This window comes from Meles meles, chromosome 7, assembly GCF_922984935.1.
Source record: "Meles meles chromosome 7, mMelMel3.1 paternal haplotype, whole genome shotgun sequence".
NCBI classification, from domain to species: Eukaryota; Metazoa; Chordata; class Mammalia; order Carnivora; family Mustelidae; genus Meles; species Meles meles.
Genome location: NC_060072.1, coordinates 40,675,916 through 40,702,985, shown reverse-complemented (window position 1 = coordinate 40,702,985; position 27,070 = coordinate 40,675,916). Strand labels below are relative to the sequence as shown.

General features: G+C 36.5%; 1 protein-coding gene across 3 annotated transcripts in view; it reads left to right on the top strand.

The window, feature by feature from the left end:
• NAV3 (neuron navigator 3) overlaps nucleotides 1-27,070 on the top strand; it is a 621,657-nt gene that overhangs the window by 516,700 nt on the left and 77,887 nt on the right. For all 3 annotated transcript variants that reach the window (XM_046013459.1, XM_046013458.1, XM_046013457.1), the window contains exons 13-19: nucleotides 8,348-8,480; nucleotides 9,134-9,404; nucleotides 10,353-11,061; nucleotides 13,169-13,657; nucleotides 18,159-18,200; nucleotides 19,618-19,778; nucleotides 25,893-26,081. In XM_046013459.1, coding sequence (XP_045869415.1) covers nucleotides 8,348-8,480; nucleotides 9,134-9,404; nucleotides 10,353-11,061; nucleotides 13,169-13,657; nucleotides 18,159-18,200; nucleotides 19,618-19,778; nucleotides 25,893-26,081 — 1,994 coding nt within the window. The remainder of the gene's footprint in view (nucleotides 1-8,347; nucleotides 8,481-9,133; nucleotides 9,405-10,352; nucleotides 11,062-13,168; nucleotides 13,658-18,158; nucleotides 18,201-19,617; nucleotides 19,779-25,892; nucleotides 26,082-27,070) is intronic.

Genomic DNA, 27,070 nt, shown 5'->3' with positions numbered 1-27,070 from the left:
GGGTTCCCACGAGTCCCTCCACATTTAGTAATTTGCTAGGATGCCTCACAAAACTCAGGGTAGCAGCTATTTATATTTATTGGTTTGTTATAAAGAATATGACAAAAGATACTGAACATCATCTGATCAGCCAATAGCGGAGGTACATAGGGCAAAAATTAGAGAAGGAGTATAGAACTTCCATGCCCTCTCCTGGCGCACCAGGCTCCCAACACCTCCATGTATTCACCATCTTGGAAACTCTCCCAAACTTGTAACTTATGAATTTTTATGGAAGCTTCATCACATAGGCACAATACTTTATTAACTGAATATTCTGCCTCTCTCCCATCCCAGAGGATAGAGGTGTGGGATAAGTCGATAAATGATCTTGTCTTACATAGTCACAAAGTAAGGCCTGAACTGTAATTCATCCACTCATTCTACACCTAAATGTGCAAATGATTATGAATTGGGGTAAAAAAAAAATCAGTGGGCTATCTAGAGCCAACCAAGGGTTCCCTCATTAGATACTTCTATTACTCAGGAAATCCAAGAGGCTCAGGAACCCTATGTTAGGTACTGGGGTTGAAGACCAAATATAGAACAAAAGATGATCCTGGTACCCTTATCACTCAAGAAATTACAAAAGTTTAGGAGCTCTATATCAGGAATCCAAGAAAGAAACCAAATATATATTTATTATGATGTCACACCAACCAAGAACAAATTCTACCATTTTTACCTCCAAATATATCTTGAGAGTGCCTTCTTTTAAGTGTTTCCCCGGGGCAGAAACAAGAAGGTCACAATAGCCTCCTTGTTGAGTTTCTTGCTTCCACTCTTCCTTACCTCCAGTATATTCATATTACTAAAACACTTGTTAAAATATATATCCTCATGTCATTTAACTGCTTAAATCTATTTGATGTTTTTTTTTTCCCTTTTTATTAATTTTTTCAGCGTAACAGTATTCATTCTTTTTGCACAACACCCAGTGCTCCATGCAAAACGTGCCCTCCCCATCACCCACCACCTGTTCCCCCAACCTCCCACCCCTGACCCTTCAAAACCCTCAGGTTGTTTTTCAGAGTCCATAGTCTCTTATGGTTCGCCTCCCCTCCCCAATGTCCATAGCCCGCTCCCCCTCTCCCAATCCCACCTCCCCCCAGCAACCCCCAGTTTGTTTTGTGAGATTAAGAGTCATTTATGGTTTGTCTCCCTCCCAATCCCATCTTATTTTGCCTCTAAGGAGGTTGAATTTCTCCACATTGTCTGTAAAATCCCTCAGGGGCTAGCCCTGCCTACTTTTGCAATCTCAGAACTTCCCCACTTGCCCTTGTCTGCTGTACCTTGCTGTTTCTGGGTCTTTACACTTGTCTCCTCTTTCTTCAATGCTCTCTCCTCCACCACTTTCACAGATGGCCTTTCTTCACCCTTCGCTTGTTTACATAATGCTTATTTAAAATTACCTCTTCAAGGAGGTGGTTCTTTCTTCACTCACACTTAGCAGGTCCCTCTCACTGGTTTCTCCCTCACTTTTTCCCTTTGATTTTTTTTTCTTTTTGCCACAATTCAAAATTATTTGCCCACTGAAGGGTTAGGATGAGTGAATGAATCAGATGAAGGCTATAGATTGTTACTATGTGAGACTAGATCATTTATTGATTTATTTTGCACATGTACAGAACCTGTCATGGGCCAGATGCCAACCTGGGTACAGAGATTCCAAGAAACAAGCCACTCTCCTTGCCCTCAACCATAATCCTGTGGCTAAAATAGCTTTGTGAGCAGATAAACTGCAGTACAGTGGAAGCAAGCTAGAGTAAAACACAGATGTGGAAGAATTAGTTTCCTTGGATTTCATGAGAGGATTCATAGAGAAAAGGACATTTCAACTGGATTCTAAACCTACTCCTAAACTCTACTATTTTGCATAATTAATGAACATTGGCAGGATGAAACACCTTTGAAGGTGAGACACCTGGGTGGCTCAGGTTATGGTCCCAGAGTCTTAGGGTCAAGTCCCACACTGGGCTCCTTGCTTGATGGAGAGCCTGCTTCTCCCTCTGCCTGCTCTTCCCCTGCTTGTGCTCTCTATCTCTGACAAGTAAATGAATGAAATCTTTAAAAAAAAAAAAAAAGGGAAAAAAGACACTTTTGGAAGTTAGAAGCTAAAACTAAAACTTAAAAAAAAAATCCTGCAATTAAAAACCATTTACATTTTATAATTTGAGGAGAATATATATATATTCCTCATGACCTGAGCCAAAATCAAGGGTTGGATTGCTAACTAACTGAGCCACCGAGGCTCCCCAAAAGAATATTTTTAACATAAAATTATAAAATTATTTTTAGCATGTTCATGTTGTTATGTACTTGGTTTTTCCAATTCAGAAGTCTTTTTTTCTTGATAATGAAATATTTTTCCAGGGAAATGCTGAATAAATCTTTGTTGAAATACACTACATTATTTTCTGTCAATGACCCTGAAGTAATACAGAATTTACACTTCAGTGGTTGCAATGCTCAAACTTGACAGGTAGTGCATTGTGTTTGCTGATAAAGAAAGAAAGAAAGAAAGAAAGAAGATATGGCATAAGTCTAAGTGGCTTTGTGTTTATTTAGTTTTGAGAAGAAATTAATTGGTTTAACATAGTGGTGCCAAAGCACAAAGCCTAGAGAGACCCCTGATTCTTCGTATTTTTAAATTATTATTGCAGATGTCATGGTGTCTAAATATATATATTTTTCAAAAGTGTCTGTCTCTCCTTTTGTGTATTAAAGTGCCATAAATAATGGAAATACAAAACAAAGCTATCCTGGAATAAGGTATTTTTTTTTAAGTGATGCTTTCATTTTGTTATACAAATGTTGTCTACTTTTCCCTTAGAAAGAATGACTGTATCCAGAACTTTCTACACAACATTCTCATAATTGGAATTGCATTAGGGTTAGAACACAGTATTTCTAGAGGAATCAGTAGTAATATGCGTGTTCATTTATATAATTAATGGAGTATTTACTGAGCTATCAAATTGAGATTGAGATTACTATTAGATGCCTGAAGTATTGGAATTATTTATTGAAAGAAAATCTGTTTTACTTGTTCATGTAGAAGTAGGACAGTTGACCAGGCAATATGAACTATTGTAGAGCCTGGCTGAGTACCTGCTGTATGAATTGCTACTACACGAAAAATATGACTGTGTTGAAGAATAGCCTTTTCCTCCAGAATTGGTTTTAAATCTGCAAACTTATTTTACCTGTTCTTTAGTTAGGGGCACCTGGGCGGCTCAGTTGGTTGGGCATTTGACTCTTGATTTTGGCTCAGGTCAGGATCTCAGGGTTATGAGACTGAGACCCGTGTTGGGCTCTGTGCTGGGCATGGAATTTGCTTAAGATTCTCTTTCCCTTTCTCCTGCTCTCTCTCTCTCTCTAAGAATAATAATAATAACAATAGTAATAATAATTTAATTAATATTTCAAAATTCTTCATTATAAAAAGGAAGAAAAAGGAGGCTTTGAACATATAATACATCTGTTTTCAAGCAGGTCTACTTCTGCTTGAATCCAGAGGTACATATGGGGGTCAGAGCTACAAATGCATGACCAGATAAATAAAATAGATCCATAGCCCCATTGAGCTATTGGACATTTAAATACATAGTCTTAAAAGACATGCCAAAAAAAAAAAAAAAAATCATTCTATTCTTGGAATAGTTAGTAACCTAGTGTATATCTAAATTGTAATTAGCCAACAGGCTAACTGGCTACATTTTTGGCTTTTTTTTTTTTTAATATTTTATTTATCTGACAGAGAGAAATCACAACTAGGCAGAGAGGCAGGCAGAGAGAGAGGAGGAAGCAGGTTCCCTGCAGAGCAGAGAGCCCGATGTGGGGCTCGATCCCAGGACCCTGGGATCATGACCTGAGCCAAAGGCAGAGGCTTTAACCCACCAAGCCACCCAGGCGCCCCACATTTTTGGCTTTTAACGGAGTAATAATTTTTTCCCTATAGTTCTGAGTTTTGACATATGCCTCAAGCCATGTATGGCCACCATGAATCTTCACCTACTTCTGACCACTGGCAGTCACTGGTCATCCCACATATCTGTCATCTTGCCTGTTCTAAAATGTCACACAAGTAGAATATAGGAGAATGTTCTTAACAGTTTTATTCATAGTATTTAAAAACTGGGAACAATCCAATGTGTAAATGCAATCTATGCAGATAAGATCCACAGATTTGTCATGTATTGAGCTGTCCTAGATTGTTGAGAAAAATTTAGGAGAGTAACAGATCTGTAACTTGAAAGAGAAGGAGAGTTGCCCTTTTATAAAGAATATCATCAAGAATTCTTAGCACATCTTAATGAAATTAAAAATGAAAGGATGGAGAAAATATATTGATGAGGCTTGAGACCTCAGAGCTAATTATGTGAGTAAATTATCATTTTTTTCAGTAAAAAAAACCCTATTTTTATGAAGCTTTTTCAACTTAATTAAGTGTGCCATAATAAACAAGATTAATTGCATACTAGCCAGGGAGAATTCTGGTATCCACAAAAATCAAAGATGAAAGTCAAAATCACAGGATAGATTAGGAAGATAATGTTGTCATCAATCAAAATTTGTCCCTTTAAGTTTGTTTAGCAAAGAAATATGTTGAACAAAATTTTCTCAAAATCTACATTTATTATGGGATTTGTTCTAACTTAACATTACTGGATAGAAGCAGCATTTTCAAAAGTAAAATCATTTCATTCATTTAACAAACAGCTACTAGCCATCTCTTCAGCAGTAGACAATATGGAATGTACTAGGATTATAAAGATAAATCAAATACAATCCTGACTTTGGGTAACCAGATTATGATCAAGAATATAGAAAGGCACAAAAAATGGATATATCAGGTGATAGATGCTATAATATAGTGATTAACATAGATTATCATATCACTCCACAATATTCATATTGAGAAATAATTCTTCAACTCTTGAAATAGATGATAGAAGCTTTGCCATGCCATACATTTTACACTCACCTCTAATTACAACAGCTTACCATGTTTATTGTCATCATTTATTTAAATCTTTGTCTTCAACAATAAACACTGAGTTTTTCAAGGAGAGGGGTTATAATTTATTCATTGCCTAATGAAACGGAGTGGATACTTACTAATAACTTTTATGGAAGGAAGGACAAGCAGAGGCAGTGCATATATGGAAAAGGGTGGCCGTGTTACCTGTAGCGGAGAAGGATTTTTCAAGGATTAGTGATAACTAAGAATAAAGCCAGCAAGAGAGGAAAAAACACTTAGATTTTATGACAGAAAGATTAATAGGTAATGTCAGTAACTGAAAGGGAGAATAATTTTTAGGGAGAAATGATGTAATCTAGGCAGAGTGATTTTGAGATGTTGACAAGACATCTTAGACACACTGTCCAGTAGTTGGCTGGAAATGCTTATTTGGTAGTCAGGAACAAATCTGGTTAAAGATGTGAATCTAACTGTCAAAATCATAGAGGTGATATTGAAGTTATGGAAGACTAGGTAATTGCCAAGAAAGAATGTAAAAGGTGAGTTAAGATAAATTTCTAAATATTGAAGAATTCAAAGGAATCCCAAAGAAGAGGAAAAAGTACCTTTACTTTTGGAGGATTCTGTGAACATTGCAAAGACCTTGAAGACTCATCATTGATATATTTCAAGAGAGAAGGGGTGAAAAGCTAGGAGGCAAGGGAGCATAATGCTAATCAAACCATGGAACATAATTCCTGGTTAAATCCCAGGTCCAATATGTGCTCTTAGGCATGTCATTTAACCTACCTGAAACCGCCTCCCTCCCTTCCTTCCTTCCTTCTTTCTTTCCTTCTTTCCTTCCTCCCTCTCCCCCTCCCTCCCTCCCTTTCTTTCTTTCTTTCTTTCTTTCTTTCTTTCTTTCTTTCTTTCTTTCTTTCTCTTTTAAGATTTTATTTGTCAGAGAGAGAGAGAGTGCACACAAGCAGGGGGAACAGCAAGCAGAGGGAGAAGCAGGGTCCCACCCGATGAGCGACTCGGTCCCAGGATCGTGACCTGAGCCAAAGACAGATGCTTAACTGATTGAGCCACCCAGGCACCCCCTACCTTAATCTTTACAATGCCTGTCTCATAGATTTATTTGAAGATTATATAATACAAAGTAATTGGAAGAATAGGACACATAGTAAGCACTCAATTCATGGATTTATTGACCTTTGTAAATGCAATTCCAGTATTAGGAGGAAGATTCTGGAATCCAGAGGAGAAGAGAGAAATAACACTATACTTTTAAAATTTGAGGAAAATCAAGTTTTTTGAAGTTTTTATTTTAATTTCCATTAATATACAGTGTTACATTAGTTTCAGGTGTAGAATACATGATACAACACTTCCATACATCACCTGGTGCTCATCAAAAGTGCCCTCGTTACTTCCCATCACCTGTTTCATGCATCCCTCTATCCTCCTACCCTCCCATTACTATCAGTTTGCTCTCTATAGTTAAAAGTCTGTTTCTTGGTTTGTCTCTCTCTACTCTCCCTCTCTTTTCCCCCCTTGTTCACTTGTCTTGTCTCTTAAAGTCCACATATGAGTGAAATCATGCAGTACTTGTGTTTCTGTGACTTATTTTGCTTGATGTAGGCTAGTTCTATGTTTAAGTCTTTAAGGAACCTCCATACTGTTTCCACAGTGGCTGCACCAGTTTTCATTCCTACCAACAGAGCACGAGGGTTCCTTTTTCTCCATATCCTTGCAAACATTTGTTGAATCTTGTGTTGTTGATTTTAGCCATTCTAACAGGTATGAGGTAATATGTCATTGTAGTTTTGATTTGCATTTCCCTGATGATAAGTGAGGATGAGCATCTTTTTATGTGTCTGTTAGCCATCTGCATGTCTTCTTTGGAGAAATGCCTTTTCATGTCTTCTGCCGATTTTTCATTGGATTATGCTATCAGGAGCTAATATCACAAACAAAATATACAGCTAGGGAGGGATCATCATTAACACTGTTTGCTATAAATTCAAATTTTATTTTCTTCTTGATAGTTGCATTTCTTATTGGCTTCATGTGTGATCTCAACATATCACTGCTATTTTGAATTTATGACACAACTCATGAAACACATATACCAGAGAAGGAAAACTATCAGTTCACCACTGTTCCTCTGTGGTTTGCTTATGCTTTCATTACAGATATTCTCCTAATGTATAGATTGTTTTTAAAGGCACTTATCCATTTTATGAAACTTAACTTTTGTCTGTATCTAATATATGTATCCCATGTGTGTGAATTTGTTTAACAGAGCACAGGTAAGCAGCAGGAGAGCACAATAGACTGAGAACCAGCCAGTAAATGAGGGAAATGGGTCCCACCCCTTTGAACTGTGGAGTTGCCATTCTCATTCAAGTTACCCTGCGTTACTTCCACATCATCTGACACATTGACTCGATGAAAGTGCACACATTAGCCTGCATATGAATATTAATATAGCCTATTTTATTTTTTCTTCTTTAGATTAAAAACAAATATATTCAGAATTTCACATATTTTTTATGTCCCCGTGGATTGCCTTGTTCATCCTTTGAGGCGGGTGCATTCTATTTTGGAATCTATGGCTTTGGTAAAGAAAAGTCTCTGAAGAAGGGAAGTGACAGGGCCAGATGTGAATTTTGGGGATCATTTTGATCATTGACCCAAATTTAGCAATGAAGTTGTATTGAGAAAGACCACAGGCAGGAAGGCCAAATAAGAGGTTATTGTTTATTGATTCCAGGCCAGAAACTATGAGGTATGGCAGGAGTGATGATATGATAGAAATGAAACTCAAAGTTCAAGAGTTGGTGAATCCTTAGTAGTTGCTATGATAGGAGAAAGAATGTGGAATGACTTACTGATTCCTAACTGAAGCACAGTTGTTCGGGGTGTGTGTGTGTGTGTGTTCGTTTTGTTTTGTTTTTTAAACTTTTAGAACAAAAACTGAATTCTTACGTGCTATGTTGCTTTTTCCAGGGGGGGAAATCATTGGTGGTTTTATTCTTTCCTGATACCATGCCGTATTTGTTTTAGTGTTTTCATTCATTCTATAGATACTCCCCTGGAGCCTGGATCTGCACTAAACAGCGATTCTTTGCAAATATCAGATAAGGTTATCCTCAGGCCTGCTTTCAATTTCTTTTTTAATGTGATTCTCCTAAAATGGAAAGTCAATAATTTTTCATCATGAGATTAAAAAAGTGAGGATTATCTTCCTGATACATGATAAATGTTATATGGAAATATAGGTGACTTGCCTCGTGCCTCTTGTGTGTAGTTCACTGCTGCTGTGTGTCTTGCCTTTAGCTGGGATGACAGCAGCTCTGTGAGCAGTGGTCTCAGTGACACCCTTGATAATATCAGCACGGACGACTTGAATACCACATCCTCGGTCAGCTCTTACTCCAACATCACAGTCCCCTCCAGGAAGAACACACAGGTGAGAATTGCCTGCCTTCTTTCTCCAGTGTTTCTCCCAGGTTTACTCCCCAAACTCTTTCATCTGAGATTAAAATACAGCATGACCTTTGAATCTGATATAATTGTATAAACAGAAGCAGCATGTGTTTATGTATTTTTTTCCTATTGATTGCAGGCCAACCCAGAAAGACTTACTGTACCATATCTCTTTTTATAACACTGATATTTTTAACCCTAAATATTATTTTAATAGCCTCATTTTTAGATAGTTCTTGATTAATTTTATATTGATCTCTGAAATAAATCACTACATCTCTTGAGAATGGTAAATCAAGAGTGGATATTAGATAATTAAGCTTTATCTTTCCTCCTTCCCCTTGTTAAATTTGACATAGAAAATTCCTTCCTCTCTGGAGCATTTAATTTGGGGTTTTCTGCACATATTTATTCTCACATTCTCTAATATGTGCAAGTGAGAATTATGTGGCCAAAATTAATGAAACTTAAATGAAGACATAGATAAAAATAGGAGTCGTTGAAATTCTTTTGAAATAAAAATCAGTGCTGCTTTTTTTTTTTTTTTCAACCAGTTATCTGAAGGTACATTCCAGGGCCTATTCACACTTTATAGATTTTTGTGCCCAAAATTTCTTTGTAATATTTTCTTCATAGCTGAAGACAGATTCAGAGAAACGTTCTACGACAGATGAGACATGGGATACTACCGAGGAGCTGAAAAAACCAGAGGAGGACTTAGACAGCCATGGGGATGGCGCTGGCAAGTGGAAAGGTGTTTCCTCAGGACTTCCTGAAGACCCCGAGAAGACAGGACAGAAAGCCTCCCTGTCCATCTCCCAGACAGGTTCCTGGAGAAGGGGCATGTCTGCCCAAGGAGGAGCCTCATCTAGGCAGAAAGCTGGAACGAGTGCACTCAAGACCCCGGGTAGGCTTGTCACTTCACAGCTGTTATGCAAAAATGTTTTAATTTACGGTTTCCATTCCATCTTTGTTCACATTAATACGAGCTTTATTTTTAATTAAATCGTATTCTTCTCTGTATAGTTACTCTTTTCCATGTAAATTTCACATACTTTACCATATAAGTCCACATGAATATAACAATCTAGGCGTTCTTGAGAGAGCACCATTATAATTTGGGGCTATTGAGTGTCTCTATTCTGCCATAGTCATTTCTGTTCATGCAGAAATAAAAGAAATCGGCTTAATAAAAATAAGATTGCTTTCCTTCTGCCTTCCTTATGAAAGTTTGGACTGTTTATGTTAAGTGTGCCACTAAATTTCACTACCACCCCTGAGAGGCCAGAGCAATCACACTAATGTGATGGGTTGGAATGCTGGAGATTTTAAACACCATTTGTGAATTATACTTTATGAAAGAAGAGAGTGAAAGACTTCTGCCAAATTGTACTATCTCTTTTTTTTTTTTAAGATTTTTTCCCGTATTTTTAAAATGGTGCCTAATTTTAAATAGTGCCACGGGAGGTATTGTTATACCAGAGGACTCTAAGTAGAAGCATCTTCCAGATATTCAAATGAATTCTTTTTCTAGCACTTTAGCTTGATAAGATTAAGTGCTATCCTGATAAAGTAAGAGAGTTGTGAGATATAAGACAATAACAAACTGCAAAAATATGTGTTTTCGTTTTATCTCCTTCATCACTTGTCACATTTCCTCCAAGAGCCATATTTTTATAGCTTTGTAGGCAATCCTCTCAATATGTTAAAGCTCATACCTGTTGAAATCTAAATAACTAGATAGGAACTGAAGTAATTTAAGATGTATTCACATTTTTACACATCGTTTACAGAAAGATTACTGTGTTCATCAAAATGCACAGGCATGTATATTTGTGTATTTCTCATTAATTAGGGAAAACGGATGATGCCAAAGCTTCAGAGAAAGGCAAAACTCCCCTAAAAGGGTCCTCTCTACAGAGGTCTCCTTCAGATGCAGGAAAAAGCAGCGGAGATGAGGGGAAAAAGCCCCCATCGGGCATTGGAAGATCAGCTGCTCCCAGCTCTTTTGGATTTAAGAAACCAAGCGGAGTAGGGTCATCTACTATGATCACAAGCAGTGGAGCAACAATAACAAGCGGGTCGGCCACCCTGGGTAAAATTCCCAAGTCTGCTGCCATTGGTGGGAAGTCAAATGCAGGGAGAAAAACCAGTCTGGACGGTTCCCAGAATCAGGATGATGGTGTGCTGCACGTGGGCTCCAAGACCTCCCTCCAGTACCGCAGTTTGCCTCGCCCTTCAAAATCCAGCACCAGCGGCATCCCTGGCCGAGGTGGCCACAGGTCCAGCACCAGCAGTATCGATTCCAACGTCAGCAGCAAGTCGGCTGGTGCCTCCACCTCGAAACTCAGAGAACCCACTAAGATTGGGTCAGGGCGCTCGAGCCCCGTCACTGTCAACCAGACAGACAAGGAGAAGGAAAAAGTAGCAGTCTCAGATTCAGAGAGTGTTTCTTTGTCAGGTTCCCCCAAATCCAGCCCCACCTCTGCCAGTGCCTGTGGGACACAAGGGCTCAGGCAGCCAGGATCCAAGTATCCTGACATTGCCTCACCTACGTTTCGAAGGTAAGAATGTGTAAAATGACGCTGGGAAAATAGAAAATGCTATACTGTAGGATACACGGGAACTGTTTAATAAATAGAAATAATCCGCATGTGTCCTAAATCCTATATCCTAAATGTGTGTGTGTATACACACACACACACACACACACACACACACACACACACACACACACACGTTTAGGATATACATGTATATCCTAAATATATGTATATCCTAATATGTATATCCTAAATATATGTTCTAAGGTTCATATATCTTAGATTCTTTTAGTTTCTGAGTGCAGTGAGTTTTAAAGAGCTGATCTTATAAATAGCTAGGGGAAAAAATGGTGTTCATTTTGAAAAATGCCAAACTTCTCAGTCCCACTATCCATCAGATATTAGCAACACAAACAGCATTTATAAGAAACTTAAAAACAGATGGCAATACCGAGGGGTAATAATAAAATAATCGCTTGTAAAATTTCCGTAGATTTCCATCTCTCCTTTCCACAATTAAAAATAAAATAAAATCGGTCTTCATGACTATTGGTATTCGTTTCCAGTGTTTATGATCTTACTGGCTCTTAATGAGTCAATGATCATGAATGTAGATGAAATTATTTTCCTTGTAAGAGATTAGATTGGAAAGATTGATGTAGCACCATATCTTAACTTATTAATGAAAATCAAGGTATGATATCATGGACAGAATTTGAAAACAGCTGGATGTCTCATATAGGGTAAAAACTCTAGGGTGGGCGAGGATTCGTAGCTTCATCAGCTTTCTTAGATAGGACTCCGATAAGCAGTATAACTTGGTTTCTGTATAGGGACTATCTTTAGTACTGAATGTGGGGACTATGATTGTTTTAAATACTAATATATTTTAAGTGGCAAGAAAATAAATAGCGTTAAAGACTTGAGACAAATGGTTAAACCTCTCTGGTTCTGTTTTCTTGTTTATGAAATGATAGAGTACGGTTTAGAGTCCACTATATGTTAAGTATTTTAAATGTTTGTTTTTATTACAATGAATAAACCAAGAACCTTGATAACTGGGAAATATAAAGGGTCTTGGAATATTTACATTTGAAGCAATCTCAGATACATGATTGTTTGAAAACCTAGATGTTATATTCCTCAGTAGAAATATTAATTCTGAAAAACTGGCTTTTGGAAATTTTGATTCTCATTGGAAAGAATAATGACTCATAGTGGGAGTAATTATTTCTGTTGCTTAAATAAAAGCCAGTAGTGCCCTCCAGTGGCCCATTACCTATGAAACAATTTCTCATATTCGTCATAAAATATTTCACTATAGGAAATACAGATTTCATTACAACTTAATTAGTTAGTAATCATTACGCCATTACTTCATATCACTTTATTTCCATAAATTCGATTATATCATCTGCTTCATTTACAAAACTAAAATGTTTTCTGAACTGAACTCCAACATCTAAGTTAGCACCAACTATGTTTCAAATCACTATTATAAATATGTACTTGAATCGTCCTGGCAACTGACATAAAACCTCTGGTCTCTCTTGAGGAAAATACACACAAACCAACATGTTGCCAACAGTGTCCAATCATATTTCTAACCGACTGCCGTCACTCAGGCCACCAGATAAGTAACATAACCTCCAAACTTTGCCTTAAGCACTCCTTTTAGTTTCTGAATAAACTGTTACAATGAAAAAAAAAAAAAAGAAAAAAAATTTAAGTGTTATGTACCGAATGCGTAGAAGTTGTTTCATTATAATGGTTCTGTAAATAGGTAACAGCAAGTATGCTCAAACTCTTTAATTTTCTCGAAAGATTCTCATGATCACTTAACCTGTGAAAGCCAAGGATTTTCAGTTTGATCTACTTTTATTTTGCCCCTCTCCTCCCCACCCCCTGGGTGGCAGCCCATTACCAACTTACACTTATGGTGATATGAGAGATTTTTTGGCACGAGATTAAGAAGTTCGAGCTTATAAAGTTCATTAACATAGAGACAGGAAGTGCTTGGCGGCTCATATGCCAAAGCACACTTGGCTCTGTGTACTGTAACCCTAGATATTTAATGTGGATATTAGTGTCTCGGAACAACTGAAGTTGTTATTTGTTTTTCTTTTAGGTTGTTTGGTGCCAAGGCAGGTGGCAAATCTGCCTCTGCACCTAATACTGAGGGTGTGAAATCCTCCTCAGTAATGCCCAGTCCTAGTACCACATTAGCGCGGCAAGGCAGTCTGGAGTCACCGTCGTCTGGTACGGGCAGCATGGGCAGTGCTGGTGGGCTAAGTGGCAGCAGCAGCCCTCTCTTCAATAAACCCTCAGACTTAACTACAGATGTTATAAGCTTAAGCCACTCATTGGCTTCCAGCCCAGCATCGGTCCACTCTTTCACCTCAGGTGGTCTCGTGTGGGCTGCCAATCTGAGCAGTTCCTCTGCTGGCAGCAAGGACACTCCAAGTTACCAGTCCATGACTAGCCTCCATACGAGCTCTGAGTCTATTGACCTCCCCCTCAGCCATCATGGCTCCCTGTCTGGACTGACCACAGGCACTCACGAGGTGCAGAGCCTGCTCATGAGAACGGGTAGTGTGAGATCTACTCTCTCAGAAAGGTGAGCTTTCCTAGAGACATTGATGAAGTCTTCCCCCTCCTTCCTCCCCACAGTGTGCCTACCCTCCTCCCCCGCCAAATTCCCTTGATGTCAGTGGGAATGCCACTCTGCAAAGGAATATAAAATTAAAGGGATAGAAGATAAAGGAGGTTGGGCCTTTTGTTTGCTCTTACTACCAAGTTTGTAGAAGAAAAAAAAAAGCCATGAAGAATAGGGTAATTGTATAATTAAGTTTCTTAATATGAATGCTTACATATGTACCAAACAGGCAATTTGAATGAAATTTGAAGCATATGTTTATGTATTAAATGATGTCTTCTCAAGACATGTTAATGATTTGGCCTAAGCTCCAAGACAACGTAGCTCCTTATGATAATTTGAGCATTTTTAAAGACCGTATTTAAATGGATTCTACAATTATGCTCTGAGCAATATGTTAAGTTTGCTTTATTAGCGCTTGTATGGGAAAAGAGCAAAAAGATCACTGGGGAATCCTAGTTGAGTTGGAAAAAAAGCCAATTGTCAGATATGAATTCTTAGAGAAAATTAATAACACCGGTAATTATTTTTAATAGGCCTCTTGAAAAATAAATCATTTTATAAAGTGTTTTCCATTGGTTTAAGCAGGCTTTTTTTTTTTTTAATTTACAATGAGAAACATAAAGAGGCATTCTTTACTGAATATACTTACTAGAAAGTGTCACTGTTAACCAAAATGTCTTTAGATTCTCTCACCCCAAAAATCCTTTCTCGGGTATTTTGGAGCTAACTCCTTCCCCCTGGAAAATGTCCTGAATTGCCTCTTTTCCCAGATAAACTTAATGTTACTTGCTTATTGACACACCTAAAGCTTTTAAAAATGCTGTTGGCCACACGTCTTAGTTGTGTTGTTTATAAAAGCACTACCAGCCACTGGAAATGCCCAATATGGTTCCCTAAGCTTTTGTTCAGTCTGTTACTGAGGATGACCCATCACCTCTTTTCCAGACTTCCAGCCTTAATTCCAGATTCATTTTTTAAAACATTGACTGAATCTCTTATGTAGACTCTTAGCACATGGCACTAGTTGTCCCTCAACCTAAAATTTCCCACTGTTCTTCCATTTCTCTTGCCTTTGTGAAATGTAAAACATGGCTCCCCCCCACCCCCCACTGTACCTCTTGGTGTCCTCATGGACACAGACAGCCATGCCCATGAGACATCCCCCTGTTAAGAGAATTATTTATATTCTCTAAATTTTTTCTAAATATTTATGCTTGATAGTTCCTATGGTAGGCTGCTGATTTTAAAATAACATTTTTCTTCATCAACAAAAAACTGGGCCAAGAGACACAAGACAAACACAGGGGGATAGAGACTAAACTGTAGCCATTTGCATCTGTGTCCTTTCTAGTTTTGTCATTATAGATAGCATATGTAAAGATCAACTGTATACATGAAAACCAGTACTGTTTCATTTAAGTTTCTAGCTCAGAAATTAGGCTTCCTCCAGCATCTTGGATTTGAGTTTCCACACTTTAAGGTAAATGGACACTTTTGTATGTCGTTTTTAAGACTTGTAACAAGTAAATCAAGTTATATTGAAAATCTGTTAACAACCTCTAGTTTTAACGAATGCATATTTGATTGTATACTGATATGTGAGGAAGCCAAGTAACAATTTCATAAGCGCATGCAAATAGGTCATTATTTATTAACCCAAGTCACCTTCCAAATTACTAATTTTTTAAATCAGCAATATGGCTACATTAAGCTGACCATTTAGTCATCAACTTATCTCTCTGGCCTTCAGATATTAAAAAATCAGGCATTGGTGGTTCAGTGGTAGAATTCTTGCCTGTCAGATATCAAAAAAACAGAAAAGTAGACAACTGTTTGTAACCAAGTAAACTTCAAATCAAACCAGAGAATAAATTGAGTTTTATAGATACAAATGTAATGTTAATATTTTACTTTTATCTGTATTTTAGCAGAAGCCAACATACATTTTCATTTACAAATACACTGGCAAATATGTAGTCACATATTTTCTTTAAGCAAATCTTCTTGTTGTTGATCAGTTTTTTGAAATAGACCAGCTTTACAAATGGGAGTGTTCCAGTATTAAAAATAACCAGATAAACAATTTTTCTAAAATAAACCTTAGGCTAATTTAAAATAAATTCATATTTTGCCCTTGATTCTTAGTGCAATGTATTGATGAATAGTAAAGTGTGAAAAATAAAATAACTTTCCTAGGTATAATATATGATATAAATATTAATTAATTCCTCACAAGATATTACTGGTTTGAAATAATTTTTGATATGAGAGGTTATACTTTTTCTTGGGAACAAAATTGCAGGTAATAGCAATTTATTCTAATCTTTAAAAGTACATTCAAGAAAGTTTATGATCTATTGAAGAGAAAATAAGATCCTATGAGAGATCCAGTCTTAATTAGAATTAAATAACCAGCAGAACGTTGGGAATGCTAAGGAAACCAAAGAGCCACACCTGAAAGAAAGTGTGCTAATGTGTAAATATTGCAAACAGAATAATTAGAGTGATATGATAGAGATGTGTAAAAGTTCAGGACTTACCTATCTACAATTTCAAAATATTTTACTGATATATTCATATCATAATGTTATTGAATCAACCGTTTTTCATAAAGCTTTTTGCTTGGTTCAAATCCCTTTTTCATTAAAATGTCATAAAATAATAAATAATCACAAAAAATTATTCAATTTTCCCTCCAGCTGCTCCAAATCATGGGTGGCCCCTGAGCCATAACCAGTTCCCAGTTATTTTGTTTAGTTTGTTTTGCTTTTTGCAATCTAACCAAACTTTTTTTTTTCTTACCTAATCAAACTTCAAAAATAATTTAAAGTAGTAATGAACTTTACACATTGCTGACTTGTTTGGAAATACCAGCTCAAGTAGCCCTGCGGAGCTTCTGTTGGCTTGGAACAGACTGGGCTTGACCTCCTCAAACTATTGGCTAAAATCCTCCCCTCTCCCTCATTGTTGCCACTGCCTGCTGGGTTCTTGCAAGCATAGGAGCTTGTGACCTTTCAGGGTGTGTGGGAAGTGTCTACATTATAAAACGATTCGTATCCAGATTCAAACAGATATTTCTAAAGTTTTAAAAAATTTATATTGGCAAATTTAAATGTTTTTTTTATTTTTCTTTCATTAAATTCTGTGTGTGATATGAATACATGCACTTTAGACAATTGATAATTTTGGCAAACAGTGCTTATTTTCAATCTCCTTTGCAATGTTAAGCTTTAATAAATCTGCACGCATGAAAAAGATGACCTTTAAAATGGTTCATGACCATATTAATGCTTTAGCTCGACTATAGTTCATATTTATAGGTTTTTCATATTTGTTCAATCTGATTCCTTTTTGTTTGCTTATGCACACAATGAAAAAACCTTATGTAGTCAAAATGTGTACTAGAACTGGTGTCTACAACAGGGTAATTACCTTATGTACACATTCCCAAAAAATAAAGTCATTTAATGTCTTTGGTTGCTTTTTACTGCAGTGCTAAATAATGGAGTGCACATAGAAGAAAACATTTTAGCTTTGATTTTGAGTGATTAATTTTCAAATCCATGTGTTTGCATTTGTGTTACATCATCCCCATTTTGCATATCCTGTGTATTTATTTTGATCATTGGAGGTTCTACTGGAAGAGAGCTATCATTCCTCAAATTCAAATTAATTTTATTCTTTGGTTATTCACATGCCAGAAATTGTAACAGAAATCCCCAGACTTGTCCCACTTAGCTGTTGACACCCTCTTCTATTTTTAGAGAGGCCATTTCTCATTTTCTCCAGACACATCCTTTCGTCCCTTTCTATGGCCAGTTGAGAATTCTTTAAAATAGAGCCTGATAAATCTTAGAGCCTTTTAAGTACCTAACTTCGAATTTCCAAAAGATGGCATAGTTTAATTCTATTAAATATTGAAATAAATGGTTCCAGAAACATTACATTTCAAGCAGATATTTATTATATTTTTCTTCTCTTCTATACAAATGGATAGATCTGCCTTTATTTTTAGTAAAAATAATATGAATACAAAAATTAAGTATTAAGGTATTTTATATCTCCTTTGCCCATTAGAAGTTGTCACTTTAACTTAGGGAGAGCAGATCTATCTGATTTCCACCTGTGACTCTCCTGCATTTGAAATCACAGTGAAAGTCTAGTCAGTTGCACACAGAAGCAAAAACCATCATAGTGGTAGGTAAACAGAATCCACAGGGGAATTATATCAACAAATGACTTAGTCTACCTACTCATAATCCTGTCACTAAATTATCACTGAACATGTTACAACAGTAGACCTCTGGTCACCTTTGGTTGGCCTTTTCCAATAAGTTAAGCATCAAATATGTGGAACGAAAATTTTATTTTGTGAAGTTTAAAGAATCGTTTTTGTTGGATGTGTAATTTGGAGGTTTTGTTTGCATTATGTCCTTAGGGGTTTTCTTTGTTTTAACAGCATGCAGCTTGACAGAAATACACTACCCAAAAAGGGACTAAGGTAGATATTTCTCTCAGCACCATTGCTGCCTTTGTCTATTGTTACATAAACTTTGTGTGCTGTCTCTCTCCCTCTTTCTTTCTTTCTTTGCAATGAGGTATCTGCCATTGAGGATGGCATCAATTTTAATCCTAATGTTTGCTCTGACCTGAGGAGTTGGTGAGATAAGCCTCTGCTTAGAGATACCAGTAGAGGTCAAGGCTAAGTAAATTAAATCGAGTCTAATGTCATTATTTGGGCAGCAGCAATTTTTGGTAGATTTCAGAACTCACTTCTATAAATTAAAATAAAATTAACTTCCCTAATGTTTGCATCTTGGAGGCATATGCTTGCAAAACCTCAACCCATATAGTCTACAGATGTGGCCAGTTAATGTTGAAAGGTTGAAGGATGCTCTAATTTGAATCAAAGAAAATATATTTTCATCATCAGAGGACAAATACTATAATTAAGGTATGAATTTTTAAAGAATCCTTTTGGTAAAAACTCAAGAGTTTTCATTTCGTTTTTTCAGGAGTGCTAGTCCATTTAGATAACAAATTAGTCTAGAATAACATCATAATCTCAAAGTCATCATTCAGTTCATCATAAAAACTAAAATGAAAATTTAATCCATTGCCTTCCTTTACTATACGATTTAATCTGAGGAGAGGATATAAAATGAATAACTAATAGAAGTATAACACATATGAATTTAATGAATCAACTGTTCTTTGATGTTAAGAATTTACTTACTCTGGTGAAAATGAGCACTGGCCAAGTAGGTCTTTCCCTGTTATCCTTTTTCTCAACAGTCCCTTAACAATAGGAAACAGCTTGCAATTATTGCATTTCAAGATTTTGTTTCAGAAATTTATTTTCTACTAAAGTGAGCCCATTTTTTTCATCTTTTTAGAAAAAATCTAGACATGGTGTCAAGTGCCACTTTAACCAAATAAATGTGGTATTTTTTAATGTTTTCCTTTTTTTTTTTCCAAAAAAGATCTGTCAATTTGTGTTCCATTTCCTATGCCTTTCTGTGGCCATCACTCCAATTCCCTTGGCTCCTGGCCTAGCACTGTCTACCATATTTAGTCTGTGCTTTCACCCTCTTCACATCCTTCCAAGCACTGTGCTTTTGAGTCCTGCTCAATTAACATGGCTGTCTGCTCATTGCTTATGATTTTCAACTACATATCTCACAGAAGCATAATTTTCCTTTCAAAATCCTTTATTTTTTTTTTTCCCTGTGAGATTCACACAGATTGACACAGATGGTGTCAGATCATCTGGAAGAACTAAGCAATTATAATTAGATTCAATCTGTTTGAGAATGTTGTTCAGTCTGAATAGTAAGCTCCTCTTAATTGTTTCCTTGTCCTGGTATTGCCTTGCCCCTGTAGATGTGCTTCAGTGTCTTAGCTGTGCTGTTTTGCAGATACACCCCATCATCTCGGCAGGCCAACCAAGAAGAGGGCAAGGAGTGGCTGCGCTCCCATTCCACCGGAGGGCTGCAGGATGCTGGCAACCAGTCCCCTCTGCTCTCCCCTTCTGCCATGTCATCTTCGGCCACAGGAAAATACCACTTTTCCAACTTGGGTAAAATATTCTAAACACCATTTCGTCTTGTTCCTTTGACTGTCTGCTCTCACAAGAGCACTGCGATCTCTCCATAAAACATGTTATAAAACATGTTCACTTAAGGAAAAGATAAAGACACCTTAAGAGTAACTTTTACTTGTTTGATGGCTGGCTAGTCACAAAACACTTTCCAAAGGTTATGCAGTTTATTGCTCATGACAATGAGCAACAACTTGACATTGGTACTACTGCTGTGATTTTACAGTCTAGGATCCAGAGGCACAGAGAGGTCATTTCACTCACAAAAAGGTCTCACCATTCATAAGGGCAGAGGCAGTAATTGATCCCAGAACACCTGACTTCAAGCTTAGGGGTTTTTCTCAGAGTCCTCTTAAAAAACAGTAAAACATTTCCTTGTTTTACGCTTAAAAACAAGCAAATTTGCTCATTTTTAAAAACATTTAAGAAAAAACATTTGCTTAATTTTTTTAAATCCTTAACAAAATTTATCATACTTTTGTAGAAAAACATAATATAAATAATTAAGAAGAAGAAAAAAGTAACTCCATGTTAAAAAGTAAGATCACTTTTTTACAGGTAATCAAAATGAATAGCATTTCAAAATTCTCGTTAAAATGAATATGAATATTCCCTGTGAACATTTTTTGATAAATACAAGGAAAAAAAGTGACAAATTTAGCCATTGCATTACTTTGTGCTTAGCATGATTTGTATGAAGTGTAAAATCATTTGTATAAATGTCACAGAAAACATAGGGAAGAGTGACAAAGTAATGAAAGCAGTCTAAACATGCCAGTTCTAATTTAATAGATCCAATGCTTTTAAAATTAGATTTCTATTCTATAAAATCACATATAAAGTAGTCTCATTATTATTATTATTATTTTGCTTCAAATACTTTTCTAGTAATAGACCCACCGGTTGTCTGAATTCTTGAATAGTTTGGGCTTTTCAACTTTTTCAATCCTATAGGACACTCACAGGTCTTTCTTTTCTCTTGTAATTCTTCCTGCTTTACAGAATAAAGCTTTGGCAATGGAAAGCAATTATTTTGGTTGTGGGTCCATATGAGCTAATGAATTCCTATTAAATACCAAGTTTTTGCTGCTACACCTTCACAGGAGACACTTATTTGCCTCATAATAAAAACAGATGGTATAGCCTTTACTTATAATTGTAATTATAAAACATAGCAAGAAGCTTAAAATTTTAACTTCAAAAACTGAATTGAAAATGTTTTTTAAAAACGCATAAGAATATGAAATTAACTCTAATTTTATGCAACATCTGAAACAAAACCAAACCACTTGGAATGACGAGTTTGCTAGATACCCTCTGTCTCCTGTCAATCTTTTCAATACCTGACATTAATTTGACTAACTGAATTCTTACCCCCAATATTTTCTCATTTATATTGTTTTGATTAAATCCATCTGTTCCATTATTTTTGGGGGGAAAAAATGCTCACCACTTACTATGTCTGACCTTGGCAAAATCAATTTCCTCATCTGTGAAATGGATCCAAATATATAGGTTTTATTATGGGGGACTGATTTATGTGTACCAAGAGAGTATAAGACTTAAAAGACCTTGTTACCTCATCATTTTTATCAGAAACCATGCTTTATGTTATCAGAAAATAGCAGTGTAATTCAAATTGGTCTTACTGCCTCGACTATCATTATCAACATTTTCACCCATTGGGACTTAGAAAGGAAGTCATGTCAACACATTCTCATATGCCCATCCAAATTTTATAAGCATACATGGCTTAAAATCAGGTGTTCTGAGGTCTCTATGCTGTGTTATTTTAAAGAAAAAATTACCCATTTTAAAAACATGAAATTTATTTTTTATTGCAGGGCACCTGGGTGGTTCATTTGGGCATTAGACTCTTGGTTTCACCTCAGGTTATGACCTCAGGGTCATAAAATCAAGACCTGTATGGGGCTCCACACTCAACACAGAGTCTGCTTAGGATTCTCTCTCCCTCTCCCTGTGCCCCTCCCCTCGCTCATGTGCTAGCTCTCTCTCTCTCTCAAATAAATCTTAAAAAAAAAACCAAACCCACTTTTTATTGATTTCCAGACCACCTGAATTTATATTTACTAGGTAAGACAGTGGGTACTATTAAAATGTAATCATAACTAAAGTTTATTTTATTATTAAATTTAAAAAATGTATCATGGAATTTTTTAATGAGTATGGATAGCATTATCTTGCAGTTCCCTTTGGTCATCATTTGTCTTCAATTTGACCATTATCTCTTCTGAATGATCAGCAAGTGATTACTTAGTAGTAATTACAATACTTGTGTTTTCTTTATCCTTTTCCTTATTAAAATATGTTAATACATAAAATTTTTAGAAATATTACTGTAAAAAGTCCTTATAGTGAACCGAAATTTAAGATCACTTCAGTTACCTCATTATTGATAGAGTAGCATGAGTAAGCTGTTGTTTGTGTGTAGTTCTCGGTTTAAGTATGATCCCTGTAATAGAAACCATTCTACTCAAGAAAGCAAATCAGAACATAACTTATGTAAACAAAATACATCTTTGTTTGAAATTTTGTTTACTGTTGGTCGTAGTCTTTGTGAGGCATCTCATAACTGGCTGAGACTTACTGTCATGTTCCCACGAGTGACATTTCCTCAGCTTCATTTTCTCCTTGCTGTAAGGGTTAGTACGTAGAAGTATTACTGTCAGCCTCTCACCTAGGAGTTCTATATATTTGTTGGATCCTCTTGCATGCAGATTGTTATTTAAACAACTTTATGGGGAAATTTCTATGCTTTTGTGTCCAAGGGTTCCTCCACCTTGAGTGCCCTCCTACTCCTCTCTCCATATTCACCTTTCAAGCTATTGAGAATTAACCCTCTTCTTCTGTATTCATGAAAGCATAGAATCTCAGAGATGGGAGTCACCTACCTCTGGTTCAATTATTCAACTGCTAGTTAAATACTTATGATATCTCTAGCTTCTTCTCTAAACCCACCCATGACAGAAACTACTGAATCTAGATATATCACACTTTTGAACTTCCTCTTTTAAAAAAATCAAATAAAATTTTCTTGAGTTGCTACCTAGTTTCTAGTGATAGTCCCAGATTCCACAAAATAAGTTAAAATAAGGTTCCATATGAATATTCTTATTTTAAAACAATATCATAAACTCACTAGCTAACATGTCTAGATATAGTAGCAAAGTCAAAGAGAGACCTTGAGGTATTTAAAAACCCACTCCATATTCCCATCAGGTCCATTCTCCCCAAATCCCCCAAATCAACATTTAATTTAATAAAAGCAGGGTCTTTGCTCTGAAATATAATTTAAGACAAAGTTAGCAGACCCCTTTTCCCTAATACATGGTCATATCTATATCTCTCATTTTTAGAAATTTTGCTGTGTCTCTAAGCTTTGAATGAGTCTGGAGGTCATTTATTCTGCCATTTCAAAAAATTGTAATTCATGATGAAACTGAAGGGTAGAGATTGAGACATTTGCCTGAAGCAAATGGAAAGCAAAGCCAGTATAGAATCCCTGTGCTAATTTGTGCACCATTGCAGAAATTCTTTGTGCATCACATTTTTGTCCTCTGTTGTATAATTTTTCTTGGTTTATTTATTTATTTCTTGGTTTATTTATTTACGTCTTAATTTTTTTTCCTTTCAGTCACCTCTGCTAGTAACCATTGTTGAAGTTAAGGCCATGCCATGTATATCTTTCTATTCAACCACAGACCTCAAAAAAGCAGAACTGTCATAGACATTAACATAACTGAACATTCTTAAATAGCATGGGTGTAGTTTCAGTGGAGAAGCTATCAAAACTCTTCACTTTAAAATTCACCCTAATGGGGCGCCTGGGTGGCTAAGTGGGATAAATCTCTGCCTTTGGCTCAGGTCATGATCTCAGGGTCATGGGATTGAGCCCTGCTCCCCACCCCCCCACCTGCTGCTCTGCCTACTTGTGATCTCTCTCTCTCTGTCAAATTTAAAAAAAAAAAAAGAAAAAATTCACCCTAATCCTCATTATTTCTTGGATGATTTAAGTCACATGTTTTGAAATTATAAAAGGACAATTTACTTGGATAGCTCTGCAACCATTATGCAAAGCCAAATAGTGAGTGAAATGACCTTCTGACTTCTAGATACATATTAACATAATACATTTACAAATATGTTGAATACTCCATTCATTTAGCAAAGAGACAGTCCAAACTGTGGGCATAGAATAGGATGATTTACTCTAATCTAGGTGTTCTAAACATAAACATTCAAGTCTAGAATGTCCTTCGGTGTATCTTCTGGCAGTTGGTTAGCAATGAAATTGAACTAGTCAATGTTGGCTGACGGAATGTACCTGAAAGTTGTCTCTCTCCCTCCCTCCTCCCACTCTCTCCCCACTCTCTCTCTCTCTTCTCACTCTCCCTCTCTCTCTCCTCACTCTTCCTCTCTTCTCACTCTCCCTCTGTGTCTCTCTCCACCCTCTCCCCCCTCTCTCCCTTCCTCTCCTCACTCTCCCTCTCTTCTCACTCTCCCTCTCTCTCTCTCTCCTCACTTTCCCCCTCTCTCCTTTCCTCTCCTCACTCTCCCTCTTTCCCATCTCTCCTCTCTCTCCCCTCACTCTCCCTCTCTCGCTTCCTCACTCTCCTTTCTTTTCTTCTTTCTTTCCTTCCTTCAGGGCTTTCTTCCTTCCAACAGACTGCATAGTTTACACATCCACAATTTCTTTCATCTTTTATTGTATTTCATATATGCACACACAGATATAATTCTAAATCTTGTATTTCTTTTCTTTTTCTTGTCCTTTTTTTCAATTTCAATTTCAATTCCAATCCACAACCGCTCTGTCAGAGTGTTGTTCTGTGTATGAATTCATCAAAACCTATAAAACATCCAGCATAGTGTCTGGAAAATAGAAAAACATCCAGCATAGTGTCTGGAAAATAGAAGATATTCCTTTTCATTCGCCTCACAGTATATATGCCTCTTATTTTACATTGTTTTGAAAGCCAGTCATTATATTAAAAAGAAATGTAATTCCCATGTCAAAGAAAAAAACAGCCAATTTTGAAATGATAATCCCTCATTCTAAACCAGTGACATGCATTCCCTAAGGTTTTGAAAGTACCCACAGGTTTTGTGATAACGTGAGAGGTTCCTGCCTGCCTCCTCACATCTCTGTAACAACTTACTTTTCTTAAATATGACCATTTGTGATAAATATCTTTCTCAATTTTGTGCTTCGCTTTTGTTCCACATTTTAAGATGGTATTGCTTCTGAAGCAGGTGTACTTTCAATCAACCACATCTTTCTTTAAATTCATAATTATCAGTTGGCCTAAAAAGCTGAGTGTTATTAGAACTCTTTGGCAATGAACCCTAAGTAAATAAATTCTTGTTTCAAATTATGAACATGAGGTACTGCTTGGGAAACACAACAGGTTTGTGACATTAGACAGTCTTCCCTCTGGGACTCTGGTCTTAGATGCAGTAGAAGAGTTCAGTGTGATTAGCCTGACGATGAGCTATAAACCACATATATTACATTTCATTTAAAGAAAAATTTCATAACAAAAAAAATTTTATAACTAACTCTGATAATAATGATGGTGCTGACCATAGACTTACATAAATTCAGAACTCAGAATGATGAAAGTCTTTGTCTGCAAGCTTCAAAAGGGTCTTCATGGGGCATTTAGGTTTCTTGTGTTTTCTTTTCAATTTTGTTTTTTTCATTAAAGAGGTGTATTCTTCTTGAAAAGAAACCTACAGAGTCTACGCAGGCAATCTTTTCTTCATAATCTCCAGGAGGATATACCATGCTGTTGTATTTCTAGCATGAACAATAGAGGTTGCTTGGCAGCTTTGTTTAATATTGCTTTAGAAATTGACATACTGCTGGCCTTGAAAGTGTTAGAGAAAAGAGGGACTCTCCTGAAACTGTTATTGAACATTTCAGGGGCAGACTGTCAGCCTACCTTCAATAGAGACACCCATTAAATTCACGTTTCCGTAGAATTGGGATCACATTCTCACTTTCCAGCACCGACTGTTTTCATCATCCAAGCCCCAGAATAATGAGTCTATGTGTGCTTTGTTTTTCAGTGAGCCCAACCAATCTGTCTCAATTTAACCTTCCTGGGCCCAGCATGATGCGTTCAAATAGCATCCCAGCCCAAGACTCTTCCTTTGATCTCTACGAAGACTCCCAGCTTTGTGGGAGTGCCACGTCTCTGGAAGAAAGGCCACGTGCCATCAGTCATTCAGGCTCATTCCGAGACAGCATGGAAGAAGGTAGGCATAGGGGGAAATAAAGATGGAGTTCTTTATTTAACTCAGAGATGAAAACTGTCACGTCAGTCGCCATCACAAGGATTCCTGAAGTGTAAATAAATGAGTAAGTGTAACTCTCATTTAGGGAGCCCTGAAGCTTGAAGAGGTTTTAGTCTGCATTACCTTCTGTTTCTTTATGCATTTGGAACTATGCCAGAAATTGTGTAGATTAGCTATAGAACAGTTCAGAACAAATCCGGTGTTCTCACACAGAAATCCTCATTATTTTAGAGACTGTTTGCTCTGGTGTGTCCAATATCAGAGCCAGTGTTTTGTTTGACATCTCGGTTAAAGAATCATAAAGATACATAAACCAGAAAATTTACTTTATGAGACTACCACACATTGCCGGCTTGTATTCTCAGAAACTCCCTCTGGTGTTGGTTCTTGTTATCATATCATATTAGAATTCATATCATGTCTACTTTTTGCCTTCTAAGTTTCATTTTCTTATCCAATGTAATAAAGTTCTATGTGAATACTGTATAATAGTTCTATTCAAAAAGCTCAGGAGACTTAATTGATGTCCAAATGTATGTAATTTTTTTAAACTATATAACTGCAGGTGTGAAATTTGATAATTAATATTTGAGAGATTTTCCTCTTTGATTTAATGAATGATTTTTAAAAGTATCCATAAAGAAAAATTGTAGCACACATACTATAAAGCATATCAGCTAAGAATATAATTTAAAGGTAAACATAAAAGTTTAAATTGATCAGAATAAAATCAGACATTTTTATCTTTGGGGTAAATACCTAGGAGTGCAATTGCTTGCCATCTTAAAGGATGTGGCTGAAACTAGAGGGTATTAAGCTAAGCAAAATAAGCCAATCAAAGGAAGGTAATATTCATATGATCTCACTCATATGTGGAATTTTAGAGACAAACCAGAGGAGCATAGGAGAAGGGCGGGAAAAATAAGACATAATCAGAGGGGGAGAAAAAC